At 31.0% G+C, this 20,213-nt stretch overlaps 1 protein-coding gene across 1 annotated transcript; it reads right to left on the bottom strand.

Annotated features, from left to right (window-relative positions):
• Window positions 1-10,554: 10,554 nt before the first annotated feature.
• Window positions 10,555-15,583, bottom strand: LOC120068418 (Protein kinase superfamily protein). The gene is made up of 8 exons (XM_039020178.2): window positions 13,939-15,583; window positions 13,298-13,523; window positions 12,989-13,197; window positions 12,253-12,379; window positions 12,073-12,144; window positions 11,739-11,925; window positions 11,526-11,658; window positions 10,555-11,120 (listed from the first exon to the last, which is right to left on the bottom strand). Exons 2-8 carry the CDS (start codon window positions 13,443-13,445, stop codon window positions 10,857-10,859), a joined length of 1,140 nt encoding a protein of 379 aa, XP_038876106.2. The 5' UTR covers window positions 13,446-13,523; window positions 13,939-15,583; the 3' UTR covers window positions 10,555-10,856.
• Window positions 15,584-20,213: the final 4,630 nt, after the last annotated feature.

Raw genomic sequence — 20,213 nt, 5'->3', positions numbered from 1 at the left:
GTGTTACATTCTATATAGGGCACTCCACTTAAAATATGAAAAAAAGTAGGAAAGATATTAAAAAAAAGGAAAATTACCATAAATAACATATGGAAGTTTTTATCTTACAAAACTAGCACCACTTTTTAAAACTCATTTAAATAATTTTTCAGTCTATCTTGGGCGACCACATACATTTAGATAAAAAATAAAAATAAAATAAAATAAATCTAACTTATTAATTGTTTTGGGTCATCTCGACTAGATTACACCGAGATTCTACTAATTTTTTCAAATATCTCTAATCTTCCCAAATCTTATATATTTTCAAATTTTCTCCAGATTCGTAAATGTTCGCACAGAATATTATTTCGTGGACTTAAACTTTTATTTGTATTAATTTTGTGGAAAGTGAGTTCAATCTGTAATATATAATATTTTGACGCTTTCAAAATAAATTATAATCTTTAAGTTGATATCAATCTTTGGGCTTGTTGATCTTTTTGAACGATCGGTCTTTGGGCTTGTTGATCTTCTTAAACGATCGGTCTTTGGGCTTGTTGATCTTCTTAAACGTTCGGCCTCTGAGCTTATTGATCTTCTTGAATGATCGGCCTTTGGGCTTGTTGATCTTCTTGAACAATCGGCATTTGGGCTTGTTGATCTTGGATACCGGCCTTGATCTTCTTAGATATCGGCCTTTGGGCTTGATGATCTTCTTAGATATCAGCCTTTGAGCTTGTTGATCTTCTTGGACGATCGTTCTTTGGGCTTGATGATCTTCTTGGAGGATTAGTGTTTGCGAGGCTTCCGAAGAAACTTGTTTCGTGAAGTTGAACTTGAGTTGATGTTGATGTTGATTTAACGTGATGTGGTTCGATCTCTAGTACTTGATTCTCTTATTCTCTCCCAATCGAATGTGTACGCTTGATTTGAAGAAGCGAAACGCGTGATGATCTTGGAGTTGAAGTCTTTGAAGAATGCCTAAATCTCCGAAGGACTTCAGTCTTTAGGTGTGGTCAGTTTTAGGAGTCAGGGAATCCTCTAGTTGTTGGGAGAATTCTCTCTATGCTCTCTAGAATGTAGAATTCCTAACCTCTCCAGATGGGGAGAGCTTCTCTATTTATAGAGTTCACAAGTGGACTTAGGCTTGGCCCTGAAGATATAGTCAGTTTGTTGAGCTTCAAATAGTTGTTCTTCTGAATTTGAGAACTTCAATCTTCAAAGCTTAAGAAGCTTCGGTCTTCAGCATTTGAGAGCTCGAGTCTTTGATCTTGGGAGCTTAAATCTTCAAAGCTTTAATATGTATTATGATCTTCAGAGCTTTGATATCATCTGATCTTCAAAACTTTGATATGTCTTCTGATCTTTAGAGCTTTAGTGACTTCTGATCTTCAAATCTTTGGAGGAGTTATGTTCTTCAGATCCTTGCTTCAGAGAGCTTTTGCCTTCAATTCTTCCAACCTCTTCCCAAATAGAGAGATAATGCCTCTATTTATAGAGGTTTCTCATAGGTCTTACATGGGCTTGGGCCTAATTAATTTACTGGATCAAAATTGGGTTTGGGCTAAAGTTGAGTGTGGGCCCATTTGTTGTTGGGCCGAAATACTGGACTTGAACTTAATCTTTAGTTTAGCCCAAAATTTCACAATGGTTTGAATTGGTTTGGGCCCGAGCGACTTTAATTACTCGGCCCAATCCAACTTATAACTTTTTCAATAGGCTCGGGTTTTCATTGATGATGTGGCAACTTGTGATTCGCCGAAATTTCCCATTCAACAATAAGTATTATATCAAAATATTACGTAATTTTTCAAATCTTTAGCCCAATTTCTAACTTCTAAATCAATTTTCCCATTATCCAAATCTTTAGCCAAATTTCTAATTTTCAAATCAATTTACCAATTATCCAAATTATTCTTTTAAGTGATTGCATTTTATTTGTTCAATTTTTTAGAAATATTAAATTTCCCAAAATATATATATATATATATATATATATTAATCTCGAATAGATTAACACCGAGATTGGTGAATTCTCTAGCAGATTAATATAGAGATTTTATATATTTTCTACATCTTACTTCTTTTGACAAAATTTAATATTTTCCAAAATTTAAAAACCAAAATGCAATCATCATCGGAAGGAATCTATTTGGTGAATTCATTTGGAATTTTACCAATTAGTCAAAAAAGACGTCCTTCTAACTTGATAGCCATAAAGGATATCATTGATAGCTAATATCTTTCTGTTGCTATTAATGTCTTATGTAATGTAGTATTTGAGATGAAATGACTCCTCGAGATTGTTTGATTGTGCATAAAAGTTTTAATTGATAGCATAATATCACAGTGTATAAAAATTTTGATACAATAATCAAATTTGATGATTAGCTTGTTGGTGTTAAGTCACATGAGTTAGGCAATCCCATACTTGTAAATATTTTAAAAAGGTACTATACTTTTTTGTTTTTTTTTCTTTATTGTTCTATCTATTACAAATATCTGAAGACAAAAATGTTGCGTCAACCCATTTCTATATTTTCTATAATGTTCGAAAAAATTGTATCTCGACTTCAAATGACTCAAGTAAATATTCTGCCAAATTCAACCCTACAACATTTATCGATTTGGCAATAAGCATTAGAATCTTTATTCTTTACCAATTTCTCCCATTTTTATAATTTATTTCATAAAAGATATTTTAAAAATCTCTCTAAATTTAGTAAATGATCAGTTATCCAAAAATAACAAATAAAAAAAATCATTTGGCCAAAATTGGTCAATTTATGATCCCTTTCAAAGTTTGATCTCCCAACCTAAGGGCCTATTTTGTTGGTGTCTGGTTTTTTTCTATAAATTTCTTTGTTTTATTATTTCAAAATTCTTGATAATTTTGAAAAATAAATAAAATAATTTTAAAAATTTTATTCTTATTTTTAGAATTTGATTAAGAATTCTAGTGTTTCTTCAAAAAAAAATGTCAAAACCATATTATGAAATTTAGGAAAAAATAAGCAAATAAATCTAAGTTATTCTTTAGACCTAGATGATTTTGATCATCATTCTATACTTTCGTTTATTTAAATCGATACATTTGCAAGTTATTACTCTTTCACGGTAGTCCTAAGACTTGGAAATTATGTTGATTTGTTTTGAATAACTATTATTTTATAATTATATGATATTGACATTGTTACTTGGTATTAAAATGTATCTTTTGGGTCGAAAAACTTCATGTCTAACCTAATCCTCAAAAGTTTAAACCGAATCAAATTCGTTAGAATATGGATATAATTTGACATCAAAGCATTCTTTTGGTACCGTATTAAATATTTTTTACATATAACCCAACAAATTAATTGTAGAATATTCAAAAGTTCTCACTAAACTTGAAAAGGAATGTCAACATCGCTCTTTTTCTGATTGGTTTTGTAATAAAAGTTTCAATTTAGATCGGGATTGGTTTCCTAAACTTTTAATGAAATATTAATTTAATAAATTATTATAATTAATAATGAAGAAAAATAGTTGGAATCTGAACCATCAGAAGCCAAACAGTCAAACTATGTAACGTTGTAACGTTGTTCGCAACGTCGCGAGGCTCCGCGCAGCTCATTTACCCGTTCATCCGTAATACTCCATTCTTGCTCCATTTTCCACCAAATCGAAGCCATAACTTGATCACGATCGACATGGACATCAAATACAGACTCGATAGCTTATAAAAAATTGCTCAAAACAACGGGCCCTTTACATATTGAATCTTTAACGAATAGTAAAAAGCTAAAACCAATCTCGAAAACATCTAAATGAGCATAACTCATTCAACATAAAATTATGCAGAATTAATAATTCCACCATTATTCTGTATACATTTGAAATTAAAACTAGGACAAAAACGCACGATCTGATACCAACTGAAAGGATACACGAGTATCCATTGCGAAAAAAGATTGCGTCCTAATTTTAATTTTGTTGGGGTCGATGCCCTAAATCTCGTAGGGTCTTGTAGTTTGTAAATATTTGTATGAACAAATGTATTGTGATTTATAATATGAGATATTTTATTCACTTCAGTCTATGAAATATGAGATATTTTAGTTGCATTAACCACAAACCAATAAACTAAGATCCCTGATTATCGTTGTAACTTAAGCACGTATGTGGAGACATACAAGTGGATCGTGCTTTAAGTGATAATCTAAATGGTTTGTAGTATATGGATAAATGAGGGAAACCTTACCCTGGTGACACTACAGATACGGCCAGCTTTGTAGATGTTACAAGTGTTGTAAAGTGCTACAAATGATCTGATCCTGATCATTCATGTGGAGACATGTGAGCGGGAGTATCCTATACAAAGGAGTTTGTATAAGACCGGACCACGAAATATTTGGTCTCATTATATAACGTCGTTCATGACAGAGACTTTCATTTCACTAGGATAACCATAGGTAACATGACCTTAATCCTGAGTGAGTTAGGAACTCCTGCCTATGAGGGCAGTCCTTTGATTTGCATAGGTGCGAGTGGCCAGATCGCCGACTCAAACCTACTACTTTGGGGATTCGTCTGATTGGGGAGCTGGGAACTCAGCTACACAAGACGGAATTCACTCTTTCCCCGAAGTAGGGGTAAGTAGATAAATTGCTCCCTTAAGGACTGATTCTAGGGCTTGAACAATATAGCGTCACACCTTCTCTTAGCCCGAGAAGAGTTCACTCATAATAGGATTATGATGTATTATTCATTAGAGGAATCAGTGGTACTTAAGGAGTTAAATATAACAACAGGGGCAAAATGGTAAATTGGCCCAACTGTACTTACGAACGATTTGTGAAAGACCATCGTACTGTTGATTGGTTATATCCAATAGACATAAAAATATATTTATAGTGCGAAGAGTGCAGCTATCGGTCTTTAGTGGAGTGCCCGACAGTTAACGGATGGTGGATATCGTGATTAAAGAGTTTAGTCAGTTATTCACGTACCATTGGAGCTTCAAGCTATAGGTTCATAAGGTCTCTTTGGTAGCTCAATGGATTCATGTTGAGAATCAATTTTTGGGTTAATTTGAGGTATTCAAATTAACAAGAGAGAATTTGATTATATATGATATAATTAAATTGATTCAATTACATATGATATAATTGATTTGATGTATTAGATACATTAATTGGAGGAATTAATATAAATATGATTTATATTAAATGCAATAAAGGAGAACTATAGTTTATATGTTGCATATGATATGATATTAAAACTATAGGTTATAATATAATATGATAAATTAGTTATCATATTTATTTATAATTAAATCAATTATAAGATAATTGATTTTTGGTTTTATCTCCTAATAACTGAATAAGTGGAAAGTTATAATCAGTTTTAATAACTTATGGATAAAATGAAAATCGTTTTCATTTTTTCAGAAGACAACGCATTCGTATCGGGTAAAGAGAAAAAGCTATGCAATAGCTTTAAGAGAGAAAATGATCAAGGAACAAGTAACCTATACTCGCTACTAAACGATTGAGTACCCAGTCTAAACGATAGACTTCTCCCTTCTCCTACTTACTCGATCATCCAGTTCCTTCTTCCCTCTACCAAACCCATACAGAGCCCACACCTCCTGGATTCTCACACTGAGAATACCAAGGTAACCGAGTGGTGGTGTCGAGTTTCTTGTTCGAGGGTTGAGGATCGAGTTTTACTCGATTATGTTCGAGGATCTACCGGTTCGAGTTGGCTGGGTTTGTTCGTTGGGTTCGTGCTTGATCGAGTTTGCTTAGACACTAGGCTGATTGATCGATGGTATACTAGAAGAAAAGTTCTTCAAAGTTTGTCTTACTCGATCCTTTTGTATTTAACTTAAAAGCATGTTGTAATTTACTCGATGATGCATAACTGTTGTTATCTGATTGTAAATATTCTTGTTCTTTCATAATGGGATTTGGAACGATCTGCTTCCGCTTAATGGTTCTTTTGTTTAAGAGTTCCTTCAAATTTTGCATAATGCGCAAAGAATATATGTGATGAAAGAAAAATAGACATGATCAATTAAGAATATATATATATACATACATATAAAAAAAGAAGAAGAAAAGATTCGAAAAACATACCCTTAAAAACTAGTCTCTTCACGATTCCCTCTCCAAAAACTTCGAACATGAACAATAAAAAAAAACACAGCAACAAGTGTTCAAAACCAACAGACGCCACCACGTAGAGACCTCGATATTCTTGGGGTAGAGAACCATAGAGAATTTGCGAGCTTCTTTGAATAATTTAGAGAGGGAATAATTTTGTTTGGAGAGAAAAACACTTTTCCAAAACTTCAACAACTTCAATATTTTCAACCCCTTACAACTCCAACACATTTTGGAGTATTTATAATAGTAAAAGTGGAAGATGAAAGAACCTTTCTTTTCATCTTCCACATAATAATGAGAGAATTTATTGAATAAAATGAAAGGTTTATAAATTATTTGAAGAAAATGAAAGGTTTATGTAATTAAAAATACATATAATTAAATAAAACTTATTTTCATTTAATTAATATATACTTTAATTAACAACCTATTTTATGTAATTAAAAAACATACATGTAATTAAATAAAACTAATTTTTATTTAATGTATATATATATATATATATATATTAATTTAATATTATATATGTGTGTGTATAACAAATTCTTTCAAATATTTAATATGTATCAAATTCATATTAAGGTCGCTTTTTTTTCTCTTTCAAATTATATCTCATACAATTTTATTTAAATAATTCCTTTTATTAATTTGAACAATTCAGGTTAATCTGAATTAATCTGATTCTCATGTTATCCCAATTGAGCTAACGAGAGGACCTTATAAACCTATAGTTTGAAGCTCCAATGGTACTCGATTAATTAATCCTATAGTTTGAAGCTCCAATGGTACTCGATTAATTAATCAAACTCTTTGATTAAATTTATCAACTTCTATTAATTGTCGATCACTCCACTAAAGACTGACAGCTACACTTTTCGCACTACAAATATATTTCTATGTCAATTGGATATAACCAATCAACGATGTACTGACCCTTCATAAATTGCTCGTAACTCAGTTGGGCTAAAATTACTGTTTTGCCCATCTAGTTACATCTAATTCCTTAAGTACCAATGATCCCTCTAGTGAACAATAAGTCATAGTCTAACTATGACCAAACCCCTCTCGGGCCAGGAGAGGGTGTGATGTCACATTGTTCAAGCCCCGGAATTAGCTCTTAAGAGAGCAATTTATCTAAAGTCTCTAATTATAGAGAATGAGTGAACTTCTTCTTGTGTAATTGTGTTCCCAACTCCCTAATCAAACTAATCCCCAAAATGGTAGGCATATTGAGTCGGCAAAACCGACCACTCTCACCCATACAAATCAAAGGATCGCCTTCATAGGCAAGAGTTCACAACTTACTCAAGATTCAGATCAAGTCACCTATGGTCATCCTGATGAAATGTAAGTCTCATCTATCAACGGTGTTATATAGAGAGACTATACATTTCGTGGTCAGGTCATACAAACTTTTTGCATAGAACACCCCTACTCACATAGACACACATGAATGATTAAGATCACATCATTTGTAGCACTTTACAACAACTGTAACAACTACAAAGCAAGTCGTATTTGTAGTATCACCAGGATAAGGTACCCAGCTTTATCTATCTACTACAGACTGTTTAGGTTATCACTTAATCATGATTCGCATATATGTCTCTACAAACATGTTTAAGTTTTAGAAAATAACTCTAGACCTTAGTTTATTGGTTTTTATGGATAAATATAACTAAATGATAAATAAGATACCTCTTTATTTTTATTAGATAAATAAATTGTTTGTACAATACAATTACAACTACAAGACCCACGAGATTTAAGGTATCAACCCCAACATTATCTACATCCTTCTTTTAACACTGAGATTGTTTAACATTAGACCCAGAATTACCACCTGTTTTACAATTCCTCAAAGAAAAGATACTTGGTCTCTTTTCAAATCGCTTCAACACATGAGTGAACTGCTTGGACAGCAAGGAGATCGCTTCAACAAGATTATCTTTGGAATCTTTCACATGTTCAGACAATTGATCTTCAATTGAGGATTGCAGTGCAATTCCTTTGTTCTTCTTTTTAGACTTGTAATTCAAATACATTTCAAATGTAAGTAGCAATTTAAAGAGATCATCTACTTTCATGGACGAGATATCTTAAGCTTCTTTGAAAGTAGTGACTTTCATATGAAATTTCTTGAGCAGAGATATGAGGATTTTTCTCACTAGCTTTTCTTCAGAGATCTTCTCTCCAAGAGAAAAATATTCATTTATTATGTCAAGTAATCTCGCATTGAGCTCAACAATAGTTTCATCTTTATTCGCTTTAAGGTCTTCGAATTTATGGCTAATAGTTGAAGTCTTGGCATCTTAACATTCGAGGTTCTTCGTGTGCGACAACAAGAATATTCCAAGTTTCTTTGGTAGACACACACATATTGATCAGGCGAAGGATATTTTTATCAACACCATTTAACATGGCATTAAAAGCTCGAGAGTTTCCAAGAGAGGCTTCATCCTCAACTTCAGTCCATTCAACTTTCGGTTTAAGCACTTTCTCACCCTTTGCATTTGTGACTTGAGGGTGAGACCAACCAACAATATAGATTTTTAGGATTCATTGTCAATAGACTTCAAAAAGGTTGTCATTCTTGCCTTTCGATAGGAGTAATTAGTTGCATCCAACATAGGTGGGCACGTGGTAGATCCTCCTTCTTTTATTCCTTCCATAGGAAACCAACAGGATTGCAACACTAGAGATAATGATGACCCGCTCTGATATCAATTAAAATTAAGATAGGGATACCTATTGCACGTTAAATCTTGTTACAAATAATGTTATAACATTCCACAAAATATTTAAGCAATGATAAACAACTAGTAAAAAGAACACCAGAGGTTGGTAATCCTGTTCGTGAACACCGCCTATATATGGGGGCAGTATGCCCAAGAAAGAGAACTTCACTAATATAAATGACAAGCAATTACAATGTAGTACTATCTATAACTACAACATAATTACAATGACCCCGTAGAGCTTAAACACTCAACCGTCCACCTAGACTCTCCCTAGATGTGAGACTCACTCTCTTGGTGACTTAAGCTCCCACTAAGTATTAATATAAGTATAGAATTACTTAGGTTCCCCTTAAGTTTGAGACTCTCTATCAAAGACTTAAGTTCTCCTTAAGCCGTGAGATTCCCTCTCACTTGAATTTTATCTTTCCCTTTCAAATGAGACCAGTTCATTTGAATAGCTTAGGCTCCCCCTAAGCTTGAGAATCCCTTCTAAAATAGACTACTGATGAAAAGTAATATAACTTGAAGTAAGTCTCCAAACTTGCAACAATACAACCTTCGACCTCTTCAAAGATCAACACAACACTTGTGACAAAATACTTCACAAGACAATGGCACTCAATATTCTTCGTAAAAATGACCAACCCAAAATAACAGACAAAGATCCTTTTAATATGCACATTGGACACACAGAAGAGTAATCTTAGATCCAAAAATAGTCGCACATATGGAAGGCAAGAGATCCATAAAAATATTACAGACAGATTTTTCCACACGAGAAATTTTACAGGATTAGCATTTCCAGAAACAAACATTTATCAAATATAAAGAATGCAGTAACAATCTAAGTGATAGCAACCAAACTTAAACAAATATTGCCAACACACATTTTCTAACCACAAGTTTTTTACTTTAAGTATTTTTTTATATTATTCCTAAGATTTGCAAATTATGTTGATTTGGTCTATTTATATAATATTATTTTATAATTATATGTTATTGACATTGTTATTTGATATTAAAATATTTCGTTTTTGTCAAAAAAAACTTGTTATCTATCTTAAAGTTTCGATTTTCATGTCTAGCTTAATCCTCAAAGTTGAAATAGCAATCTATATAAGTTTTAGTGATGATGAATTAGGAGTTTACATCCCAAAAGTCTCTTTTTTTCCTTCCTAATTGTATGCATATAATTTATTATATTTGTAAATAAGTTGATCATTTTACCATTTAAACGAATTTCTCTAATACTTTTTGGTACAATATTAAATATTATTGACATTAACCCACCATATTAATTGTAAAAGGTTTGAAAAGCTCTCACTAAACTCGAAAGGAAGAGCTCAAAACTAAAATTCAATACCAAAAACAATCTATAAAATAGTATACTTCTCAAAAAAAATAAAATATTAAAATATTAAATAAAAGGACTAAGAAACCCGTGTTTAGTAAGTTATATGATGAAATTGAAGAACACTAAAATTACACTTTGTTTAAAGAATGTCAATGATAATTTGAAGCCATTGACTATCTAACATGCTAGACTGGGGGGAGTTCTTAAGATATGCTTTATTTTCAAGAAAATATATTATGCCAGCAACTAATTAATTATTTTTGGTTTACTAGACTAAAAAAAAAAAAGAAAGAAAGAAAGAAGAAGAAGAAAGAAAAAGAAAAAATGCCACACCAATCTCACCACTTAACTTTCATATGAACAATCAAACAATCATTCATAACATTTACTTTTCATACACATAAAAGAAAAAAATATTGATAAAAAGAATGATTCAGCTGTTTCTTTTTTTTTTTTATACACTTACAACAGCTGATGTGGAGGGGGGGGGGGGGGGGGGGGGGGGGGGGGGGGGGGGGAAGTGAATTGAATATTTAAAAATTAAAAATAAAAAAATAAAAAACCAAAAAGAATCTTATTACACATATACCACACCTTTGGCTAACAACCAAGCCTTTGCTTTCTTTTTTACTTTGTGGTTTTGAACAACTGACTCCCAAGAGTAACCGTTGGGCTTCCTTCTCCCATGACTGTTGTCAAGTTCATCTCTTTCTCCAGTATCCTTTCAAGCTCTGTCACCACATAGCTCATCACCGGGCGCCTCTCGCTCGAATATCCGACACATTGAAGAATCAAATGCATCAGTTCAGCCACACCTTCCTCGGTGAAACTCTTCCCCATTCTCGGATCCGTAATGCTAGCAATATCACTCTTTTTCTGATTGTTTTGTATCTTTCAAATAGGTAAAGAATGGAACAAGGTTTCAGAATCCGATAAATGAACATTCAGAAAAATGGTAAGCTAGAACAAGAATGTCCCATGTGCATCTCAAATGCCAGATACTAGCCCTATGTGAAGTAATATTGCTTTTCCGAGATGGGAGTCGTATCAAGAAAAGTAAACCATGTCCTAAAACAATACCAATAATGAGGTATGACGATATTGAGATAATGTAGAGCAAGACAAGATCAGCTAGTTGCAAATATAGTTTCAATTCTGAAACGTTAGGACTTCGGAGTATAAACAAACTAGACTCAAGAAATTACATTATACATACGAACATATCTATCCCAATTTGTTCCAGGAGATTTCTCAATATGATTGACTATGAGCATTTGGGTAGGAAAAACTACTTACCCAGTCAACCAGACTATAATTTGGATCGGAAACAGGTGCATCGGTGGCTTTTTGACCGCTTACCAACTCCAAAAGGAATACGCCGAAACTATATACGTCACTTTTCTCAGAAAATTGTCGAAACTCTTTTACCCTACAAAAGGAGATGGAAGATGATGAATACCAATAGCATGCAGTGTTGATGGCAATTGTAGAAAGTTTTAGAATCAGTACTCAGGTGCAAGGAATATCTCATCTGCCATTGCTCGAGACGATGATTCTGAAATGTCAAATCTTCGCATGACATTATGAAGTCCAGCATCTGCCACTTTAGCTATAAAATTCTCGTCAACAAGAACATTGGATGTCTTGAAGTTTCTGTGTATCAAACGAGGGCTCATGGAGTGAAGATGTGAAAGACCTACATATGATAATTGGGTCACTTAACCGAGGGACGAGTTTCTTGAAAGCATTCATGGGTAAGAACTTGGTTTCACCATTGATATATTTGATGGTTAGTCAATCTACAAGAGATGCAAATAAATGCTCACTGTTGGCAGAGGTTCACCTTTAGCTGCCCCCAGAGCTATTGAGAGTCTGATCTTGAACTCTAGCCTCTCAGCCGATCGCTGCTCGGTGCCTGCAAATACCCATGCTCTTTAGAGTAAGTTTGGAGTGACTTTTGAGAAATAGTGCTTGTACATATAAGGAAACCGTAATCTCGCAAGCCAGAAGGACGGACCATTACCATATATGTGGCTAGAAACACTTCCGTTGGGTATATAATCGAAGATGAGAAACTGGAGATTGTTTTCCTGGCAGTAGCCCAAAAGAGTTACGAGATTTCGATGCTGAATAGACGAGAGGTAGTGCACCTGATAGTAAATGAAGTAAATTAGATTAAAACATGAATTGAACATAGATGCAGGTAGTTTTCCTTTCCAACAACCCGAAACAAAGTTGATTATTGACTTGTAAGGCAGAATGAGCAACTGAAGAGGATATGTGGTGATATCAAGTAAAACTCATGGTTTAGCATCAATCAATACATGAAAATTTCAAAAGAAAATACAGGTGAAGTGGTATGCAATCCATATGTCAAGTTAAGCTGAGACTTTAACGACCTCATTTGAAATAACGGATCTGCTCAGCTTAATAGATTGTACCTACTTACTCGAAAATTCTAACAGGTGATGGTCCAAAATAATGGCATAACACACAGTAGACTTTCAGTGAGAAACTAGCATACATTATACAATCATTACATTGTTAGCTATACAAATGCAAGTAGAGTTTGAATTTGTTGACTCGAGAACTTCAACAATTGTTTGAAAGCACGCTGAATGGTTAAGGTATTTGTGAGGATTCATGTAATCATCTAACGCTCCCATTTATGCTCAATTATGCGTGTTCATATAGAATATATATCAATTTTGTAGACTTGCTACAGAACCAATTTCATCAAGACAATATATGAATATTACCTCATCTACAAAATCCTGACTAGGTGCTCCATGCCGCTTTTTGATAGCGACAAACATTCCATCATGAAGCATACCCTTATAGACCTCCCCAAATTTCCCTTCTCCAATCAAGTTCTTGTCGCTGAAATCATTGGTGGCTAATGCCAACTCCGCCATCTCAAAACGCCTAGCATCTCGTAGAGTCAATTCAATCCCAACATGCCTTCCCACTACAAGTAATTGAAACCACAACCAGTTGATGATCATCCTTCTGAAAAACAAAATACGCAAGCTAATCTATAACTCTGGCAACGATGATGAAAACAATACCTTGAACAGAAGGATCAGAAGAGCCAGTCTCGGAAGTTCTTGCAGCGTTTCTCGAGCGTGCTAAGAATCTTAAAAGTATGATAATCAATCCCACCAATGCCACGGCTCCTGCAGAACCTCCTAATATTGCTGCAAGGACCTTTGACATCTCATGTGGGTTCTTCCCTTCACCGTTGATGCTTTTTTACAGTATAACAACTACTATACACACTATTATACATTGAATCTGAAAACAAAATTACAACACTCATATTAGGTACAATCATGGGACCAATATTGAACAATCAGCCACGAGTTAAAAGGCCCAAATTGGTTCGTGATTCGTTTTCATTTCCATGTTACTCAAAAACAATGTGTTTGGTATTACTTCTTCTCCAAAACAATTTATAAAACAAGTTAAACAATTGAGAATTCCATCCCTTCATACACAAATTTTCATATCACAAACCAACTCTCAGTGCGTGGCACCTACCCTAAAGTGTTTGATATGATATCAATTCTTACAGTCAACTACAATAATGAAGTTCAATCTATAGATCTTCATCTTTTTCTTTCTAAATTTCTATCTAATGATCATCTAAATTCAGTAAGAAGAGGAAGAACAAATTGAAGACAAATACACATCATCATGAACTTCAAACCTGAAATCGTGAAGAAAGTATGGAGGATGATGCAGATCTTTTGAAGGCGTGGAGTCATTTGACAATCAACAATTGCAGAACTCTTCTCCTTCCAGTAGATGAGTAAAGCAGATGAAACTCAATCCACATTCCAAAAACAAATGAAGAATCTTCTTAACAAAAATGGGGTGTATTATTATTATAATCAAAGAACTCAAAAATCACAAAAATGGAATCCGATCATCACTTCCTGCAAATGCTGAAGCTGAAACCGTATAAAGAAGAAGAAGAAGACGAAATCGGCTAAACAGCAGCAGAAAGAAACAGTGGGAGAGTACTTTTTGGTTAAATTAATACGAAATGCATCATTGGATACAGACAATGCCGACAGAAAGTGACCTCGCGCCGACAACAACTTCTCAGAGTTTTATTGCTTCGTATTCCCCTCCACCAAACCAACCCAATTTCAAAACCATCTGAACCCTCAAAAGAAAAATCAATATAAAACCCACAAACCCACAAAGAAACTCGATTCAAAATGATTCAACACCACCAAAAAACAAAATCAGATTAAAAACCCGCTTACCCTTTTAACAAAACAATCAGATTAACAAAACCCATGTGGAGAAAACTCGAATTGAAGTAAGAAAGGGGTTTAATATCAATAACAACAAAAGAGTAATAATGTAGCTAGACAGAGAGAGAGAGAGAGACGGAATTGAATTTACTCAACTAGACTCAAACTCAAAACCCCAAAACCCCAATTCAAAAAATTCAACACCAATGAAAAAAGAAGATCGAAAACCCTCCTACCCTTTTCACGAAACAATAAAAGGAACAAAACCCATGTGGCCAAAACTCAAATTGAAGGAAGAAAAACCATCAATGATCAATAACAACCAAAAAAGAAAAAGTGTTAACGTATAGAGAGAGAGAGAGAGAGAGAGAGAGAGAGAGAGAAACAAAAAGGGGAAATGAAATTAAACTCAAGGAATTAAAATTTGATATATATATGTGTGTAAATGTGTGGGCTGTAAAGCAGCAAAATATTGTTGTCTGGTACTGCAAGTTGAAAGGAATAGGTGGGTTCATTTTGCTGTGTCCTGTACAGAGCATCTTGGCTGTGTTCAAATTACAGAGCTTCAAAAACAGCAAACAAATTCAACCCCAGAAACCCCAAGAAAGAACCATAAAATTAAAAAGCAAAAGAGAAGAATAATCAAATCACTCAAATCATTACCCATTTTCCAGCTTGCCCTCTTTCATAAGAATTTTTATAATTAAACAAGAACATAAAAAAAAAAAAAAAAAAACAGAGGAGAGAGAAGAAGAAAAAAAAAAAAAAAAAAAAGGAGATTCGAAGCAGTGGCATTGTGGGGTTTGCGATCCCCACCAGCCAGCTATGTTGACATTGCTTCTTCCAACTGACGTTTTTTTATTAAAAAAAAAAAAAAAAAATGGAAACAAAGAAAAAGAAAAAATTAGGGTTCAGAGAAAAAAAACAGGGGAAATTTATATGGGAATAAACAAAAGAGAGAGAAACAATGAAGAGAATATGCAGCACATTAAAACATCCAAATGCTTGGTTTTATTATTATTATTTTATTTTTATTTTGTGGAAATTAAAGAAATTTGTGAATATCAGACTGTTGTTCTTTGGATTCTTGTATTTAACTCTTCAGAAAAGGCGATTTATATTACGAGGATGAGTGGATAATGACACCACAACTGTCCAAATTTTGTTGCAGAGTGAGAGATGAAAACAGAAAGAGAAAGGTATGTGAACACAAAACAAGTTTTCTTTTTTAACATTTTTTTAGTACGCCCATTTTCGGATAGAAATTCATCCTCTGATTTAGAGCAAATGGTGGTTGAATTATGTTTACTTTGACATTCGTTTAAAATTATTCGAAATGTTTTTGAAAGTTTTGTATAAATTTCAATTATGTTGGTATACGTCAACTAATAGTGTTACTAACTTTAAGACCTGAAGTTCGATTGCTCGCCTCATAAAAGTTTAATATTTCTAAACATCGAAAAGTATTATTTTTCCTCTCAAGAATTTTTATTGAAATAATATTATTGAATGTTAATGTTCCAAAAGTTTTTTTTTCTTTTTTATATTAAAATAAAGGATAGAAATGGAAGTGGATGTATAAAACTTTGAAGAGATATATGATATTACTTACAATTACATAGAAGATTAATTATAGTTGTTTTACTTTTATTTTATCTCGAAATATTTAGTTAAAATTATTTGTGTAGTTAATTTTAACTCATCAATTATATTGTTTACGTGATTGATGTTGTAAATGATTATATTGTAGGCTCTTCCAATTTTTATATAATAATTATTTTATAATTTCCATCTTATTTATTAAAAAGAAAAAAAGAAAAAAAAAACTTTTGAAAATTAAGGGCATAACTTAAACTTAACCTAAAGTTTAAGATTATTTTGTACTAAATCCAAAACTCTAGACTTTTTGAGTTCTTGAACTTTAGAAAGTGTCTAAAAGATCTCTCAATTTTCAATCTGTATCTTATAAGTTCTTTTAACTCTAATATGTGTGACAAGTTTCAAAGTTTTCATTTATTTATATGATAAACTTCTAAACTTTCAATTTTATATATATTAAGTAATGATTTATTCAACATCTCTTAAATTTATATCCTATAAATTGAAAATTTAATGTTCCATTCAGACATAGAAAATGAAGTTTGTATCTAATGAATTTATTATTTTTATGTTATGCTTATTGTATAAGGATCTATCACATACACAAAATTAAAAGTTTTAGGATTATTAAATTTTATTTGAAGTATAGGGACATATATCGCATACGAAGATAAAAGTTCAAAGACGTCTCATTTGGTAATCATTTAGTTTTCTTATTCTTCTTCTTATTATTATTATTTTAAATTAAATCTCCTCTCATCTCTAAATTTTTTGATTTGTTGTCTACTTTTTATCAATATTTTAAAAAATAAAGCAGAATTTTGAAAATTAAAACAAATTAGTTTCTAAAAGGTTATTTTTATTTTTAGAATTTGACTAAGAATTCAATTATATTATCTAAGAAAGATGTAAACCATAAAGAGAAAATTGGCATGATTTTTAGAAACTAAAAATTACCAAAAACAAAATGGTTTTTCAACTAGTCCTTAATTGATTTTAAAATGCCTACTTTTCGACGTTCACTTTAACATTTATTTTGAAAATGATGATCAATTTAATCTTATTGTTTTGTTTTCTTTTTTCTTTTATTGGAAAGGAATTTAATTACTCATATTTTCATCAAATCTTTTAACTTTCCTTTATTCATCTTCTTTTAATCATATTGTTTTGATTTTTTGTTTTGAAGTTTTGCAATTTTCTTGCATAAGTAATTTGGAATTTATTCTTAATTTTAAATTTGAAAGAGATTTTTGGTTTAATTGAATCTAACTTTTCTTCTTACATCAATCTCATTTCTTTCCATATGTGCTTGACCATTAATTGTAAAGAGAGATTGTTTTAGAGCCAAAAATCTCATTTATTATCAATTGATCTATCAATGTTCTTGGTGTAATTTTTTTAGACATAATTTTTTGTGTAATTAACAAAAATACGTAATTCTAGTGCTATTTCTTCTATTTATAATAATTTTTCGAGATTTGAGAAAAAAACATATAGTCACCGTTCAAACGAGTACAAGAGACAGTGAAACAAAGAACACAAAGGAAACTTACTTGTGTTTGAAAGGTTCAACAACCGAATGAAAATTTAATCAACTAATGTGGCATTATTTAAGACAATGGTGTTCTTTTATGCACAACTCGCTTTAATTATAACTTATACTCACCTTTGATTGATCAATCTTATTTTATAGATGTAGCATTGTGGAATAGGTTTGAAAACTTGAACACGTTTAAAACTTTTTTTTTGTCATATTATTGTTATAGTTGCACTCTCGTAATTGAATTTTTAACTCACCATTACAATTAATAATGAGCAAATCAAACATTTATTGTCGAGTTTATCTAATACATTTAGAGGGTTTGGAATACATTTTCAAGTGTTTAGTTTAGAAAATAAGTCATTTTGGAGAAAAAAAATGAAGTGTTGAATAACCATTCATAATAGTTTTTGAAATGTATCTTAAATAGTTCTTTTTTTAAAAAAAAATGTGTTTTTTGGAAAAATAATTTTTTTCTCAAGTCAATCCAAACGGTCCTTAATATTTTAGTTCATAGTTAGATATTTTCAATACCATTTCTTTTATCAACTCGAGCATGACTCAACTGAATTTTAGATACATCTTTTTTTATCAAAAGGTTAGAGATTATAGTCCCAACGTCACATGTTGTTCAATATTATATATATATATATATATATATATATATATATATATATATAAAAATCATATGATGGATTTGTATGAAAGGGATTTTGTTGCGTATAAAATTTGTATTGGAGTTTTTCAAACAAGAACAAAAATGGTCCATTCTTAAATGAAATTTTTAAAAGTATAGGAAATAATAAAAAAATGAAAGTATAAAGAACATGGAACAATATAGAACCAACATATATAATATTTAAAAAATAATAATAATAAAACCTTTGTGAGTTTTGGGACATTTGACATTGTAGCTAATAATAATTATTTAGAGAGAGAAATTTTTTGTAGTTTTAATTTATTAAAATTTGAAAATTTGGGTTGAAATATAAGTATAATCATGTGCAATCAAAATCTTTTCAAGATTGAGACACATGAACAAAAGAAACTCCATATTAGAAACATGAGAAAGACATTTCATGAACTTACATTCTTTTCTTTCAGAAAAACAAATGAAATCAACCCCTTTACTATTGTCACCTAATGATTTCAAAACTAATAACTTCTTTTATAATTATTATTATTTGGTCAAAATACCACTTATGGTTAATATACTTCTTTTTTTTTAATTTTAATTCATCTACTTATAAATTTCTAATTTTAGTTTCCGTATTTTCTAAAAATCTTAAATTTTATTTTGTTTATGGTTGATATTTGAAAAAAAAAAAACTTTTGTTATTTATTACTACTCTCACTATAATTCTAAAAATATATTCATATACTATATTTTATAGTATGAAAATTATTGTTATTATTTAGTCAATTTCGATAAAATTATTTTTGAGAGTCTATATTTAAGATTAGACATTTTAAATTAAAATTAAATAAACTCGATCAAATGATATTTTAATCTCCTTCTTCTTTCTATTATTATTATTATTATATAAAATAAAATTATATGTTACTAAAATTGAGATTAATTCCTAAACAAGGAAGCAAAATCAAGGTTAGGTAGGAATTTCAAAAGTAAGAACTTTTGAAGATGATGTCCCTTTTTGGACAAGTTACTTGTATTTTAACAGCATTTGGGATTTTATTTTATTCAAATTAAAATTATAACTTATTTTTAGTGTTTTGTGAAACTTATTATAAATTAATTTAAAAAAAGAAAATTATTTTGAATGATAAAATTGTTGAAAATATTTACAAATAATAGCAAAATATCACTGTTTATTTATGATAGATTACTATCTGTGTCTATCGTGTCATGATGACACATTTATTGCGATTGTGAAATTTTGTTATATTTGTAAATATTTTAGTTTATTTTCCTATATTTGGAAACAACCTTGAAAATATATATTTTTTGGAATCTATTAAACATAGTTGTTGAGATTTTTTTTTCCACACAATAACTTGTGATTAGACAGTTAAGTACAACAGTAAAAACATAGATAAAATTTTAAAAATATCCAAATATTTTATTTTTATTACTATTATTATTATTATTATTATTATTATAATAGTATCTAATTTTAAAAGTACTTTTACTATAAATTATTTTAAGAACTATATCAATCTCAAATTAAGTCGGAATTATGTTAAATAAATTTTAAAAACATAGAAAGAGGGAATTTTTTGAAGGGTAAATTATCTAATATTCTAAGAATTAGAAGATCCCATTAATGATGAACAAATAAAATGTTGTTGAAGCTACCCAAGAAATTGATTGAGACTCAAACTCTTAAATCAAAAGACACTAAGCTTTCAAATCAAATTTTATAATTAAGACAAAAGTCACATCATTATTTTTCAGAGATTATAATTATTATAACCCTTCAGATATAATTAATTTTTAAAAGAAAAAATTGTCTGAGTTTTAAACTTTAGAACAAATTTTAATTTATATTCTTGAATTTTGGAGGTTGTATCAATTTAAAATTTAAACTAATAGTTGTATTAATTTAAATTCTGAACTTT

The sequence above is a fragment of the Benincasa hispida genome, chromosome 12 (genome assembly GCF_027475165.1).
Source record: "Benincasa hispida cultivar pf3 chromosome 12, pf3_genome.v1.1, whole genome shotgun sequence".
In the NCBI taxonomy this organism is placed as follows: domain Eukaryota; kingdom Viridiplantae; phylum Streptophyta; class Magnoliopsida; order Cucurbitales; family Cucurbitaceae; genus Benincasa; species Benincasa hispida.
The sequence above is the reverse complement of the archived record's forward strand: the minus strand, read 5'-3'. Positions and strand labels throughout refer to the sequence as shown.

Excerpts from the sequence above, each read along its gene's own strand:
- LOC120068418 (XM_039020178.2), bottom strand. The coding sequence starts at position 13,445 with ATGTCAAAGGTCCTTGCAGCAATATTAGGAGGTTCTGCAGGAGCCGTG. Across the intron at positions 13,198-13,297 it reads TTCTGATCCTTCTGTTCAAG|TGGGAAGGCATGTTGGGATT; the intron begins GTATTGTTTTCA and ends AATTACTTGTAG. Across the intron at positions 11,659-11,738 it reads GAGATATTCCTTGCACCTGA|GGTAAAAGAGTTTCGACAAT; the intron begins GTACTGATTCTA and ends CTCCTTTTGTAG.